Here is a 16,122-nt window from a genome sequence, read left to right on the forward strand (position 1 = left end):
GCTTTCCAGCTATAGGTCACACTGCAAGTCCTCTACCCTAAAGCTTGTACCTACTATCAGCTGGCAGACATAATGTCATTTGAATAATGAACTGAAAGAAGCCATGTCACCACACAGAAGGTGTCCTCAGTAGGGTATTTGTGTACGGCCTGTCTAGCCAGCCTTGAGATGCGGGCTTGAATTCAGTGGGCACAATACAACCATATACAAATGGTCTTTGAGGTTCTCTGACTCATAAATGTAACCTAAAAGCTCTTGTCAGTTCCATCCAAAATGAATTAAAATAATGCTTCTTCCTATGCCTGAAAATACATCTACTTCAGTGTTTTCAGTATCTCTCATTTTAGTGTGAAGAATGTGAGACAGGCGAACACTGGGTTTTGAAATGTCAGACAATTAGCTAGTAGTCATAAGATGAAGTGAAAATGTTTTCCCTTTTTTGCCCCCCATGAAATGGCATCTCACATATCTCAACACTTAGCACTCCACAGCTCTGGCAGCTGAAGCCATCCTTTATTTTTTTTGTGTCAGTCATTACAGATTTGCAATTTAAACAAATATTAAAAACACTCTGATGGTTAAAATAAAATGTTAAAGTGGCCAGAAGCATTAATGGCAGACTTTACATCTGGCTATAAGCTCTCTTCATCCACTGTTTTTACCTATCTGGCAGAAATGGAATTACAGAAGGGCTCAGTCTCCTGGGTAAAGGATGAAGCTCACATGTCCAGGCTGAGTCTCTGAAATGTCTTTGCTGCCTTCAGGCTGCTTGACTGAGAGAAATGGACACAGTTACTGGCAGGAAATAGGAGAACTGCTGGTTTGCTTTTTTTTTCCTGTCTGAGAAGAAAGGACACTGGACAACAGCAAGTGTGTGTGTGTCCATGAAGAAGTGGGGCTTGGATGAAGCCCTAAATCCTGAGAGGCTTGCAGGTGCCCACATAGCCTTTTGGGGATCTGGCATAAACTGATGAGCACTTTGGCAAATCAGAGTAGAGTGAAGTCTGGTTTACCGAAAGGAGTCCTTGTCTAAAAGTTGTCCCGGATCCTGCATTTGTTCACCTTTAGGGAAAAGCTCATCTTTCCTCTCAACATGGTCAGGCAGGAGACAGGCTGAAAGGCACCTGGTCAGAGAGGGAATGCTGATGCTTTGGAGAACTGACATTTGTTTGGAAGGAGGGCTGTATTTATGATTGTGCCTTTTACTGCACATGTTTCACAACCATTCACTCTGTTCACGTTAACATCTGCAATAGTGTGGAGTACAGAGTAGTGCCCTGGATGCACTTAAATCCCAGTGCAGCAGAAAGCTTTGTCAAGGATGAGGGGACAGTAGTGCCTGATTACTGACACATGTGGCCATTGGTGCCAATGGAGCATTATGGTTTGCTCTCTGGCTGAGTCATCTCCCCCTGAGGAAGCTGCATGAAAATGACACTTAACAAGGGTGATAAAGACTGTAGAGATAAAAGAGAGTGAAGAATCTGCTAGCAATATTTCTGTAGCAAGCAGATGACTGCACGTATTTCCAAATGTTACGTAATTTCTTGCATGACTCACAGCATCACCACCTATAGAGCACGAGCAACATTTGGTACAGCAGCAGATCCCTGTAAATGCCAACAACATTTTTGTTGTCTTAGGAGATGCTTGCAAAGAAGTAAACCTGCACATTTGCATTAGCATTCTTTCAAATGGGGAGCTTGTATGTTTATATGGTGGTTTAATTTCTTTGTTGTTTCACCACATCTTTATTAATAGCAGGAAAGCCCCGTTGTATAAAGTATTTTTTCTTAAGAGAATTTTTACACAAAGCACCAATAAAATTTACTGCTGCCATGTCTGGACTTCTTTCAGTGGAACTCAAGCCAGCCTGCTGTAACATCAAGCTGTTGTTTTCTGCAAGCTTTTGGACACACGTTTTCCTGAACATTTAATAAAAGGAGACGTCTTGATAATTTGAATTATTCCCACAATTTAAAAATGGTGTGAAAATCCATTTAATATCTTCAGCTGAGAAAATAAAGGAGATGGACACTTGTGCTGTTGCTGATGACATGATGTTTCCTTCATGATGCTTCTTTGGTTTTCTTTGGGTCCCTAAGCCATCTTTGCTGTGCTTCAGTGTGGTGTTCTTGCAGGACTGCCTGAAGCTTCTAGCAAATGCATGCTTTTACTCTTGCCTGCACCACACACCCTCTTCAGTTCAGCCTTTTTGGGTTTTGGTCAATTATGCCCTCCATATTACACCCTAAGTTTCTCTTCCCCCTGTGTAATTTATGTATTCTTGTACAGAAGGGCTCATTCTCCAGTTGCTCAGCTCCTTCCCCTCACACCTCTGCCTACTGCCCAGATTCCATAATAATTAGCATAAAATAGAAAATAGGCCATAATGGACACTCCGACATCTTTACATCTGTAATCTTGTCCCAAGCAAAACTACAAATTACCACTCTTTCTGTAGCAATCTAATGAAAATACATTATTCTTACAATTAGAAAAATTTTCCTCATGCCTAACTTAGATCTCAGTTTTCATGCAGTTCAAGTCCATCTGTTTTTGTCTTAATCCCCATGGGCATGGAAAGCAGCTTTCTAGAGCAGCTGTTTGTGTACTGAGGACAGTCACTTCTCAGGCTTCCACCCTCTTCATATTCCTAATATAACAAACTTCAGTTTCTTCTGTGTACAATATTGTCCATTTTCTTAATATTTTTTTCTCTACGTAAACGTGCTTTTCCTTCTCTTTAACACATTTAGCTCCCCCACGGCTTCTGCCTTCCCCTCACTTTCTTCCCTTTCCCCATAGTTACACCCTTCTGTTTTCAGTTTCAACATGTCCGTACCTCCTTTTTCCTAAATACTGATTTCCAGTCCTTCTGATAACTCCTGTTCTGCTGCATAACATGGGTGCATGTGGAGGCTTGTTGCAGCCTATGCCAGGAATGCATTGCCTTGGAATGGCAGGAATGCATGGAAGCCATCCGCTGGGATGGAAATGCCTTTCAATTACCTTCTCTTTGCAGAATGTCTTTTTTAGTCCTAGCCCCTGTGAAATGCTGCTGGTGCTCTTCTGCCTTCCCTGTTTCCATGGTAGCTGTTCCCATTCTTTCGTGACTTTCTCATCAGTGGCCTAAACAAAATCTCGAACTGTCATAATTGAAATGGGAGGCAGTTTACAGTATTTTTGAAGACTGGGTGGTATTACATGGTAAAAGTACTTTGCAGCTAAAAATGGTTAAGTAATTAAGCACCATTATCTTAAATTATGTTACTTTCAGAGGTAGTCTGTGGAACATGTCCTGAATATAGTAAAATTGTAATGTCATATACAGTTAATGACACTGTTCCAGAAGTACAGAAGATAACAGTTTAATTAAGCCAGAGTTACTGCAGCCTGATTGTAACTAACTTTCTTCCCCTTCTTTCTTTAAAGCACTTCCTAGCTCAAGCAGTTATTTTAGCTGTGTGCCCTTGGAATCAGACCTGGATTTGGATTCTGACAAAATCCCAAAATTAGAGCCTGTAGCTCCAAGGGCTGATCCAAAATCCAGACCTAAATGCTTTCAACCTTTGGCATATTTGTAGGCCAGTTTCTACACTTTCATAGGCTGCAGTTTCCAGCGTAATACCTGATTTCCTCCTGCTTCCCATTCCCTTCCCCACAGATGCCTTTGCATAGTAACTGTGAGGTGTTTAGGAGCTGGAAAATTTTTAAACTTAGGTCACTGAGTGTAGACTAACAACTTTAAATACAGGCATCCATTCTCAAAAATCTTGGTCAAGAACGGTATTTTGTGATCTAATAGTGTCTCTGCCAAGCTGCTCTTCAGGGAACCACAATTTGGAAATTCGAGGAAGACAAGTCTCCCCTCTCAAATTCATGTATTGATTTCAAAGAAATTCAGGTACTGTCATGGATTAACAGACACATTATTATTATGAAAGAAAACACCTTTTTCTACCTTTTTACTACAGTCCCTATTCTCTTCCAATTTGGAAAAACTGGCATTAAAAAAAAGTGGACTTCAAAGTCTATGGCTTTAAAGCCTATAATTCACCTCTCTTTCATTGCTCTTTACTTAATTTTGAAGGCACTAATGAAAGTAAAACCTACTAAATATTATGTGCCCCAATTTCCATAGAGCTAATTAATCAGTGAAAGACATGGAAGAGGCTATATGAAAGTTCAAGCAAGTGAGCAAAAATAAAATTTCCAACACAGGATGCTTTTTGTTCCGTCTAACAATCCATGTGTTTGAATATCAAGTCCAGAAATCATCATTCAACACTGTCCCAGCAAATCCCAACCCCAACAGGACTCCATCTTATGAGCTGAGAAGCAGCTTCAGCTGTATGGCTAGTCTTTTTTACGATCTTACTGTGAATGTTTGTAGTGGGATTCATAACCCAGTGGATGCTAGATTTTTTCTTGGAACGATGACAGCATTATGGTGGTTTCTATGAATTACAAAGAGCCATTAGAAATCTCTGTGTATTGAGTTTTCAGTCTCTTTCTTTTCTCCTCTCCTCAATTACCACACACTGTGTTTAAATCACTGTCCTGATATTGGGGACAGTGAATGTAGATTTGAAATTAGAATACAGTTGGACAAATTGGTATCAATAATATGCAAAAATCTGGACCAAATTAAAACTGCGACATGACACACGCGGTTGAGTATAGGATAAACTGCAAGAGAGATGAGCTAAACTCTGCTTAAACAAGTGTGCCTGATACAAAAAAAAATTAATTACTAAGTGGCTGAAGTGTGGGGGAAAATGGTTATGTGTGAGGAAAGAGAGTAAGTTGAATTTGCTAGAGTAGTGGAGGGGGAGTGTGTCAGTGGGCAGCAGATGATGAAAGATGATTAAAATAATAGTAAAAGCACAGAAAAAATGCAACAAAACCATTTCAATGATGAAAAGTTATTCTCCATCACTGAAAAAAGACCTCTCCCCTTGGAGACATAGCACTCAATACACAGCCAGTTTGCAACTAAAATCTCCTAGATAACCAGTCCCAGATGACTGTGAAAAACATAAGCTGAAACAGATATTGACATGATGAAAAGATTATCTGATAGATTATAAGATTGAAAAAAAAAGGCTCTCTGTTCCCTTTTGTGGTTTCTTGTTGTTGTTACTGTGTTTTTTTAAAGGAAGAAAAATGAGAGATTTTATCAAATTCTGTTACCAGCTCCATCTTTGCTACTGGTTTTATGGTAGTGAGGGATTTGTTCAGCTGTTAGTGTGATTATCACAACATTATCTGTTTAGATAGATGAAGTTTTTACTTTTTCCTCCTAGAATAAAAGACATTGACATTATAGACAGTTTTTCTTGAAGATGTTGTGTATGGAAATTATCTTTCCTGCCTACAATGGTAGGAGGAGACTACAATGCAATCTGTTCTTTTGCAGTTTCTGCGCCCAGTAGAAAAAAAATGAGATGGATGCTGTAATGGCTCAGCTACAGCATGTTGCCTTACACTGCTTCTTGCTCAGACTTAACATAATTTCTATTTTTTCCTGTTTCTGTGAATATTAGTTGCGAGAATGAGAAGACTACTTCATTTGAAAGGCTTACTTTATTGCTCTTCTCTTCATTTGCTTTATTTACTGAATCACATTTCCATAGGAGAATGGTATGTAGAAATGGCTCTCCTACCTAAATGGTTCAAAAGAGCTGTGGGTAAAACCATTTAGATACAATTCACAACCATGTTTTATTAATAACAACTAAGAATGTTATTTTAGCTCAAGGCTTGTATCGTTGCATCCACATCATTGTCAGAATCTTTTAATATTGTCTAACCGCACCCTAATAGATACATGAATACATCAATAGATACGTGTGTCATTAGAAGTTATTTCAAGACTTAGAATCAAACACTTGTAAAGAGGCATTTACCCCTGTTAAAATCAGCATCCAGTTGTATTAATGTTTTTTAAAAAATACATCTGTATCTGAAAGGCAAGTTGTAGTCATATACCATGAAATCACTGCTTTCGAACCACATCCCTCTTTGGAAACCAAATGCAGACGATTCCACACTCTTGGCCTTCCTTACTGCTTTTCTGATGGGAAGGCAAAGTAAAGACTATATATTATAAGTGAAGAAAAGACTAGGTACACTAAAAAGCAATGATAACAGATGATTATTTTTTTTTTTTAATTCAGCCTTTGGTATCTCAATATCACTCATTTGCTGTTTTCGTACTGTTTAATCAGGTAAACAGAGTTGCCCAAGAAGCCAGACCAGAAATTCCAAGGTGAGAGCTCACTTCCTACTGGCATTTGTGAGGAAACACCACCTGTCAGGAGAGACTGGTTTGCTGTGAAAAAGCTTCTTTGCACTAAAGTGGAGAAAAATTTACCAAGTTAGAGCAGATCTAGTAGCATTAATCTGCACTGTGTGTCCATGGGATTTTTCTTCCCTCAGGCCTAGCAGATGCATTACCACATGAACCCATTTATAAGTTTACAGCTGATACAAACCACTGGTAAAAATATCTCAGAGGAGATATGCCTATCTGTGCTCAGGCACCATAGAAAAATCGGTGTATTTCTGCGCACACGTTGATTTTTGAGAGTTATGAACACTGATGGGCAGGGAAAACTGTCACATTTCTCAGGGAATTATGAAAACTTTTTTTCTTTTATTCCTGGGGGATTCCTTTGCTTGTTGTTGTGAAGATTTATACATGCCTGGGTATATTTTCACATTCATGGAACTTAAGAAATTTTTCATGTCAAATTTACTTACATTATTGGGCACCAAGTTGGGAGGGAGTGTTGATTTGCCTGAGGGTAGGGAGGCTCTACAGAGAGATTTGGACAGACTAGATCGATGGGCCGAGGTCAATTGTATGAATTTCATCAAGGCCAAGTGCCGGGTCCAGCACCTGGGCCACAACAACTCCACGCAATGCTACAGGCTTAGGGAAGTGTGGCTGGAAAGTTGCCCAGCAGAAAGGAACCTGGGGGTTCTGATTGATAGGCAGCTGAATAGCCAGCAGTATGCCCAGGTGGCCAAGAAGGCCAGCGGTATCCTGGCCTGTATCAGAAATAGTATGGCAAGCAGGACCAGGGAGTTGATCATTCCCCTTTACTTGGCATTGGTGAGGCCACACCTTGAATACTGTGTCTAGTTTTGGGCACCTCAATACAAGGAGGACATTGAGGTGCTGGAGTGTGTCCTAAGAAGGGCAACGAAGCTGGTGAAAGGCCTTGAGAACAAGTCTTATGAAGAGCGGCTGAGGGAACTGGGGCTGTTTAGTTCGAAGAAAAGGAGGCTGAGGGGAGACCTCATTGCCCTCTACAACTCCCTGAAAGGACATTACAAAGAGGTCAGTGCTGGTCTCTTCTCACAAGTAACTGGTGATGACAGAATAAGAGGAAATGGCCTCAAGCTATGCCAGGGGAGGTTTACACTAGACATAAGAAAGAACTTTTTCACTGAAAGGGTTGTCAGACATTGGAACATGCTGTCCAGAGAGGTGGTTGAATCACAATCACTGGCTGTGTTTAAAAGTCATCTAGATGTAGAGCTTGGGAATATGGCTTAAAGCTGGACTTGGTAGAGTAGGATTAATGGTTGGACTCGATGATCTTGAAGGTCTTTTCTGACTTAAGTGATTCTATGATTATATGATTGAATATGTTATACAATGTGGATCACAAAATGTCAGAGAAGAGCTGTCTCAGTGAACTTGATTTTAAAATTTTCTGGCATTGTAGTTATTTCTGTTTATTTTTCTTGAGAAAGCAGTTTACTTGGAGAGTCTAAAATTTTCTTTAGGGGGTGGGTTAGTGCATAGAAAACATAAATTACAGAAGTTAAGCTTCGTGCTGGTAGAATTATTTAAAAGAATAAAACAGTAATAACTACTCCATAAAAATATGTTTCCATTAAATAGCATCTACTAAGAAAACTTGCTCTTCAACTAAACATTAGGATTTCAGTAAGTTGGCTAGTATTCTCAACTGGCATCATAGAAAAAAGAATTCTCAGCTTAGTTACTAGTGCAGCAAGTGTGGTGGCTTTAAGATAGCTGTAATGGTAAATTTTATCTGTGTAGAATATTGGCTTACAAACTTCATGTTAATTTTGAACCTGTGAAGACCTTGAGAAGGAGGGAAGTCTAAAGAAGGTGTTGATTCACTTACAAGAACAGCTGTTAATGGGCCAGTCACACACTGATTACAAGACTGATTAAACCATCCCTTTAGTGGGAGTATAACTTAAGATACTAAATTTATAAAGATCCAAAAATCCTGTATCAGAAGATAAAAGAAGGAAATAAGGAAACTTGCTACCTTTTTTTTTTTTTTTTTTTTAATTTAAATTGTTTCCCAGAATACTTTTGTTGAAAACAGTGACTCAAAATGATCTCCAAGGGGCCAGGCTTCACCCGTTTTCCTGCTTCATTCCTCGTTTACTGAATTTGTTAGAAAACTTGTTTCCAGAGAGCAAAGTAATTCATAAACAGGAAAAACTAGTCTGAAACTCTATTAATAATGAATTTATTTTTATTAGAGCAAATACAGTTGTGAAAACTGTACATTGTACATTTTGGTTCAAGAATTATAAATAGAGAAACTCATAGATAAGGAGTTAATTCTTTGACAGCAAGAAACTTTAAATAGACAAAATGGCATTATTAAGTACATTGGCAGGCTTCATTGTGCTGTCCAAAATGTAGTGTACAGTATAACAACCAATTATAAATAGCCTTTCATGTAAAATACAGCTGTGCACATTTTAGAAAAATACCAACAATTTGTTTGAGCTTTGTTTTAAAAAAAGCTTATAAATCATACATATTTATAAATGGTACTAACATGCTTACTTAAATTTATAAACATTTTCATAAGCTTTGTTACCCATTATTTCCAGAGAATAAAGTATTTTAAATAAACATTTAAGAGGAATTAAATACGTCAGTTACAAAATTACCTCTCCATGTAAGGAGACAGGGGGTGATTTCACTGTTGGATGGAACATTTTGTCCATTATGCCAAGGCTTACACAGTAACTTTTAATTTTTTGTTCTTATTTAAAAATCACTTTCCTAAATTTAAAACACAATTTAATATTTCTTTTTTTAAAAAATAAATATACAAGTTCTAGTTTCATTTGCTCTCTTTCTGCTTTCTTCTTTATCCACACTGGTCAAAACACAGGATTCTCAACATACCTCTGTAAAAAACACCACGGTGTTACTGCCCTGCTTGGAGCTGCTTTGCTGCCCAATATTCAGTCCACACCTACGTTACTTTAATATGCCGCATCAAAAGATTGCTAATGTACCTTGTAAGAATGTTGCCCGTTAAACCATGCAAACACTTAGAAAGTTTACAAACAGGTTCAAAACTATATTGTATGAACGATTTACTAGTAGAGATAAAATAAACCCTAATACAAGCCCTTTGCTTTTTGTAGCTTTAAATGAAAATATTTACTTGCCAAGTGATCACACCACATATTTTCAGTAAATAAGCATGCTTTTGATTAATATAGGGTACAATAATTACAGTATAATGGCACATAAAAAGAAACATGATCACATCATTTGAACAAAGGGCTGTGAAACTACTTAAGACAAACTTTCCAAATGAAAAATGTTGAGGCTTTTTTTAATGCTGAGGTAAAATTATAAATGGACTTTAAAGACACTGAAGGCATCAAATCGATAAACAATCACTTAACATTTCTAAATGCTCTACCTGAATGTATTCAACACAAATCTAGTATTTTAAAATGATGATAATTTATTACGAGCATTAGCTAGCTTGTCATTGGCATTAATGTGCACTCAAACAATACTTTAACCACTCATACCTCAGTGCTGAAACATAATTATTCAAATCACCAATTACCACAGCATCAGAATTAAAACAAAAAAAAAAGAAAAAAAGTCAACATGCAAACCCAGTATCTCATCTTTCTTGACTTATTCTGATATTCCACCTCCTGTTTAGAATGTGCTGATAGCAACTTAAGATTCTTATTCTTTTATTATGAAAAATTTTGCTTGCTATTGGCATAAGCATTTGATATCAACAGTTTTAAATTTTGCAGTCATGGTGTATTACTAAAGCTTAAAGCAAAACAGCTCTTCAGGTTTAGGAAAATTAATTTAATAATTTTATCTTCAGATTAGAAAAAGTTATTTCATTTCCTGCTTCTGCTGCTAGGCAGAACTGGTACCTTTCTCCAGGTTGGACTGGACACTATGTTGTGGCTACACATGAAATTTCATAAACAACGAATGAACAGAATCATGCACAGGCAAATGAAATTCGATCTCCCAGAACACTGCAGGAGATGTTAAAAGCAGCAGGTAATGGAATAAGACTGGTGACTGATGTTGCTAACTATTTCTTCTAATGAGATAGGAGTGAACGCTGGAATCACTTCCACAGCAACAGAATCCTCTGACCACATTCCTCTGGCAGTCGTTTTCCCATCTCCCCACTAAAAACATCAGACGGTAAAATAGTAAGGCAGCTGTTAGCTTCCATCAACAAAAAGTGCAGCTCCGTACATTTCCAGTTTAGTCACACTCTGCTGGAACAGATGGAGAAGCCAACGCACTTCACTGGCGGGGCTGCTTCAGCAGATTATTTTGTTTGTTTTCCAACATGGCTGCTTGCTTCAGCTTTCAGAGGACCCCAAAGCCACGAGGCATCAACAGAGAAACTGATCTGGGCCCCTGGCTGAATTTTCCAAGTTTCATCTCTCTTGCGTCCCATCCTAATTCCAAGCCTCCTTCCCTGTGTCTGAGTATGACAGGTGCCATTTAAAAGGCTGATGACACAACTGCAGAGAACTGTGGGCTAACACCACTAGTTGTCATGACTTCACTGAAGGGTCAAAACAGTTACATTATTAAATAACTATGTTGAATCACATTCAGGCATAGCTAAAATTAAAGTAGGGAATGTTAAAAGGATGCAAAGAAATTAAATCTTTATTATTTGAGGTGGGGTGGATATGGTGATCTTACATGAAAACAAAAGACCTTTCTTACCTTTTCTAATTCCAATCAAGTTAGAAAATGGACAAACAGAATGGCTAAACCAATATTCAACAGCATTACCAGGGCGATCATAACTGAATTAGGGCCCTGAAAACAAAATAAAGATATCAGAATTAATGCAACCTTCTACACAGTGCCCAGCAATGAACATGACCTGACTATCATTTCCTACCTGTTCTGACCTTGCTCTGAAAGATTATCTAAATATTAAAGATACATACTCTGCTCCTGAAAAACAGCTACTATCCCTGGTATTCAGGTGAGCTAAATATCATCTGTATGAAAACAAGATGGATATATGCAGGTGAGAGCATATTACTACACTGTTCTTAATCAGACTGAGATTAAACCATGTGACAAATATGACTGCACAAACAAATGAAAAAAGCAACAACCCACTGACACAAAAATAGGGTCAGCTTAAAAGAAAGCAAAACAAAGAACCTGAACTACTTTAGGAAAGATGGAGCACTGCTCTTCATCCTGACAGCAGGATTCTTCTCTGATTCCAACCCATTTCATAACAAAAAAAGAGGTTTTCCATGACAATGTGTTGCATGAAAAGAAAACCCTTTTTTGATAACCCAAGGGGAAAAAATGTTCCTTACCACTAACATACCTAGTGATGTTCCCATTACAGATTAAAAACTATTTTAACCTTCAAAATTACAAAATTGCTTTGATTTACTCTGACACTTAGTTGTCATAAATCCTTATTTTTAAGATTTACTTAGTGAATAAATAAAAACTCAAAATACTCCTTCCGTTCTTCACTAGAGATAAACTTGGTTAAAAAACTTAACCATTATGCAATTATAATTTTAAGTGAATTCAGAGAACAAAGTATTTAATTTTTTTTAAATATTTTTTTTGCGGGGGTGGGGGGGAAGTAAATACGGATGTTTTCTGCTGAGTAATTTGAAATAATGTCCTGAAGAGAAAGACATTTTCAGTTATTCCATTTTCCTCTTAACATACTTGGTTTACTACATTATATTTTAAGATTTGTATCTGCTTGTATATTAAGGTTTCACATTTACTGTAAGCAGAAACAGAAAACCTCTTCATTCAGACAGTACTTTCCCAAATCACAAAAAAGTCCACCAAAAATCTCTGCAGAAAACTATCGTCTGAGATACATAAGTATCACTAACATGCTTGAGAAGGTATAGATTTTATTAGAAACAACAATTTATTTCACTTTCCACAAGGCATGCCTTGCAGAAGTTCATTGTTCTTCATGACAGTGCTAACATTAGCTATAGAATTTCTGGGATGTTAAGGTGTAAGAACTCACTATTATTAACTTGCTGCACCTTTACACAGTAGTTAAGATGGCAGGCCAGATGCGGACTGCTAAGTTCTTAAAAAAAGTCACAAACTGTTTTACACCAAGTTCTCCTTAAATCTTTGGGGAGTCGACACCCAGTTGGCACCTCTACCCATGGAGCCCATGAAGTTCCCTTTGCATCTATTCAGAGGCACCTGCTCACATGCTGAGGAACTAGGGGCTCAAGTTCAAACAATGATTGAGACTAGCAGGATGGTAGTTAAATGTTGCTATGGGGGTAATGGTATTGGCAGCAACATTCACATTTTGCTTAATGGTTGAATGTCTAAAATATTCGCTAGGAAACTGAAGACTAGGCTTAAGGTCACCTTACTAAAAGGGATTTTTAATACCAAGCTCCCACTTAGCAGTTGTTTGTTTTAACCATCAGGTCATAGAACAGAAATGGAACCATGTTTCTTCCTTCTTACTGGAAGTGAACCACTATATGCCAAAGAATATGAGCCACTTGGTGACAGAGAACAGACATAAAAGGAAAGCATAACTCCAGGTATGGTTACATTTCTGACCACAGCCCTGTAAGCAGCCTCGCTGTAGCAGTGGTTCGCTACCAGCACCCAAGGTTAATTTCTTCTTTCTCTTTCTGGTACAGTCACAACTATGCTATCTTGGGTACTTCTATGCTTTTCTATTGTGAAGGAAATTCAAGTTCCCACCAGGATTCCCACCAAATGCATCTGGCAATTGTGAGATTCATGCATGAAAACCATATTGAAAGACTGTGAACAATAAAACATGTTTTATGTAAAACAACAGCTACTTTGAGAATCTCTTTGTTTTGCTGTCTTGGAATGTGTCAGCACTGCAAAAATAAAAGCCCAGAATCTCGCAACACACAAGCACAGGACACACACGCTAATGTTGCATATGTCACAGCAGGAAGTGTGATTACATCATTAATTTTCACAAAGATTTGGATTCAGCATCTTTCCCTCCGGTGGTGAGACACTAGAACAGGCTGCCCAGGGAAGTCGTGGATGCCCCACCCCTGGAAGTGTTCACGGTCAGGTTGGATGGGGCTCTGAGCAACTTGATCTAGTGAAAGATATCTCCACCTGTGGCAGGGAGGATGGACTAGATGATCTTTAAATGTCCCTTCCAACCCAAACTGTTCTATGATTCTATAATTCTACTAGGGAATCCTGTGTGACCAAAATCAGGTCAATAGTTCCTTTATTGTTTGAGATCCCACCTAAAGATTTTACAGTTATACTGCAACAGGAACTGCAAGGAAGTGTGAAGGAGATCAATACCATTAAAATTCACTGGGATTTGGTTGCCTAATGCTTTGCATGTTTCGAAGTAACAGCCATGAAAATCAAGTTGATTTACTCCTATTGAAGAAAAATTTGGATATATAGGGACTTCACAGGAGCCAGGAACTCATTCATTACCTGAAAGACATCCTGAAACAGCATCCTGGTAGCTGCAAGACAGTTTTGGCTGAGTAGCAAGTTGGGACTGCAGCTCAAACAGCTACTTGATAACACTGGTATATAGTCTTACAGAATTAAGCTTGGTGGAGGGGGAAAGGACTGTCAGTCAGGTTAGGTATAACAATCTCACCACAGTAACTGTAGATAAATTTGGGGAAAACCTAGGAGGTATAGTCTAAATCAGGAGAGTTTCTCTACAAAGACAAAAGAAAGAGACATCTTAAAAACTCGGTTGCTGATTCTGTATGAAGATGAAATAAAAATGTGTTATCAGATTATGTTAATAATCTAATGAGTCTGTGTTTTAAACAAAGAAGTAAATCACATCTTCTTTAGCCTGCTATGCGTGTTTTGTTTCCTCTTCCGGTAACCAATTTTCAGCCCAAAGCAGAGTTTCCTGATAAACTAAAAAATAATCAAACATTTGTGGAGCACATGAGTGTTATGCAATAAACTACACCTGTTTTGTAGACACCTATGAAATGAGTATTTAATGCTTTAAGACAAATACCATAAATACAGACTTTAGTGTCCTGCAAGTGCTTAAAATAGCAAAAGCCAAAATTAGCCTGATCAGTCCAAGAGTGACTAGAACAGGTGCACTAAAGAAGTTATAGTAGAAAAACTCCAGTTCTACTTAAAACCTGCCCTTTCAGTTTCCAAGTCAGACACTTAAGTAGTCAAAAATATAACCATACGATTACTTTCCATTTGAGGAAGGCAGAAACTTATTCTTCTAAAAATGTAGCACCAGAAAGTATCAAGACTAATCCCATTGCATTAGTAATATCCATTAAATTTAGCATAGAGGTCTTTTTAGAATCAGGCAAGTACTGATATATTTTTTCTAAAATCATGGTAGTTACATCCTTCACTAACTGGATGTTAAGTGAAGAAAAGTGATGAGAGCAGAAGCACACTGGGTAACATTCAGCAAAATGTAATGACTTTAGCTACAGGTAAGAACCTGGCTGAACACTGTGTGGCTTAAAAATCCTGACCAATTAAAAGAAAAAATTATCACATAGCAGAACACTTGTACCTGGGCTTGTACCTGAGCTAGGGCAACACATGTCAGGAAAAGCAAATCTGTATTCATGAACTACATTACAATGGCATTTTTTGCAATTCAATCCTACTTTTTAACCCAAACCAGGACAACTTCAATTTAGCTACCATTCAAGGTGGGACAGGAGCATACAAGCTGATACTGGGGCTAGAGGCTGCTAATGAGCAATTCAAAACAACAGTTAACACTGGTTTGTGGTCAAGTGCACACTTTACACTGTGGTAAATACAAGATAATTTGAAGGTGTCTACTGCTTAGTGAAAAAAGCATGATTTATCTCTCACAAGAGCAAATGCCTGCAAAGAGACAGCTATTTTTGAGCAGCTGATGAAGTGACTTTGTCATCATGTCTCAGACATGTTTCCACCTTGATAAAACTATGTCCTGAGGGTCTTTCTCATGAGTGCTGAAATTACTCTAAACTTTGATTTTTGAACATCAGAAAATAAGTATACATAAAAAGATATTTATCTACTTTATGTGTAGTGTGCTGCTACTTTTCATGGTATTTTTCAATAATGCCAGAAAGAGGGATACCTAGAGAATCCATACTGATCCTGTAACTAATTTATTGCACAGATGATATTCAGTGATATTCTTAAGGATGTAACCGATTCACAGAAAATAAGAAACATTAATTTTACTACTTCTCTTTAAATGAAGTTGTCTGAAGTTCTTAATCCAAATTAAAGTTATTTTTCATTCAGATGTGAAAAACTGCTTTGATTTAGATACACGAAAGGGAGAACTGAAAATCATACATCCTGTATCTACGTTCTTAATACTTTCTCATTGAAAACCTGTAAAAAGCACAGCATAATTTTATACAGCACTTTTGGCTAAACTAAAGAAAGTACTCAATAAATGCCATAGACTCATTTTGTATCCCAAACCAAAAAGTTTTCTTGTTCTCTCTTCATAAGAGTGAGGGTTTCTTAAAAAATATATTTTTATGGAGGATTTAAGGTAGACTTACTTCAAAACTGCAATAAAATAATTTGTCAGGATGACTACAAAGCAATTGCAATTACTGATTAAAAGAAAAAATAATTCCCTACAGCCCTAGAATTCTGAAGTCTCTCAACATTCACAAATGTTCAGGATAAAAAGAAGTACACTGATGTGACTTCTCCTCAGTAATTCTGAGGTTAGCCACTGTGCCACTCCAGCACACAATTGAGGTCAGTCCAGGAGCACTGCATAACAGGCTACTGTTTTT

General features: G+C 37.7%; 1 protein-coding gene across 4 annotated transcripts in view; it reads right to left on the bottom strand.

Annotated features, from left to right (window-relative positions):
• Positions 1-8,516: 8,516 nt before the first annotated feature.
• JPH1 (junctophilin 1) overlaps positions 8,517-16,122 on the bottom strand; it is an 85,524-nt gene continuing 77,918 nt past the window's right edge. The window contains exons 5-6 of one of the 4 annotated variants that reach the window (XM_051612042.1): positions 11,039-11,134; positions 8,517-9,204 (exon numbers count right to left, since the gene is read on the bottom strand). In XM_051612042.1, the coding sequence (XP_051468002.1) occupies positions 11,054-11,134 (81 nt within the window). In that variant the 3' untranslated portion in view covers positions 8,517-9,204; positions 11,039-11,053. Of the gene's footprint in view, positions 10,931-11,038; positions 11,135-16,122 lie in introns of all 4 variants that reach the window. The other 3 variants (XM_051612044.1, XM_051612040.1, XM_051612043.1) reach the window with 3 other exon arrangements.

Source organism: Apus apus, chromosome 2 (genome assembly GCF_020740795.1).
Source record: "Apus apus isolate bApuApu2 chromosome 2, bApuApu2.pri.cur, whole genome shotgun sequence".
Taxonomy (NCBI): Eukaryota; Metazoa; Chordata; class Aves; order Apodiformes; family Apodidae; genus Apus; species Apus apus.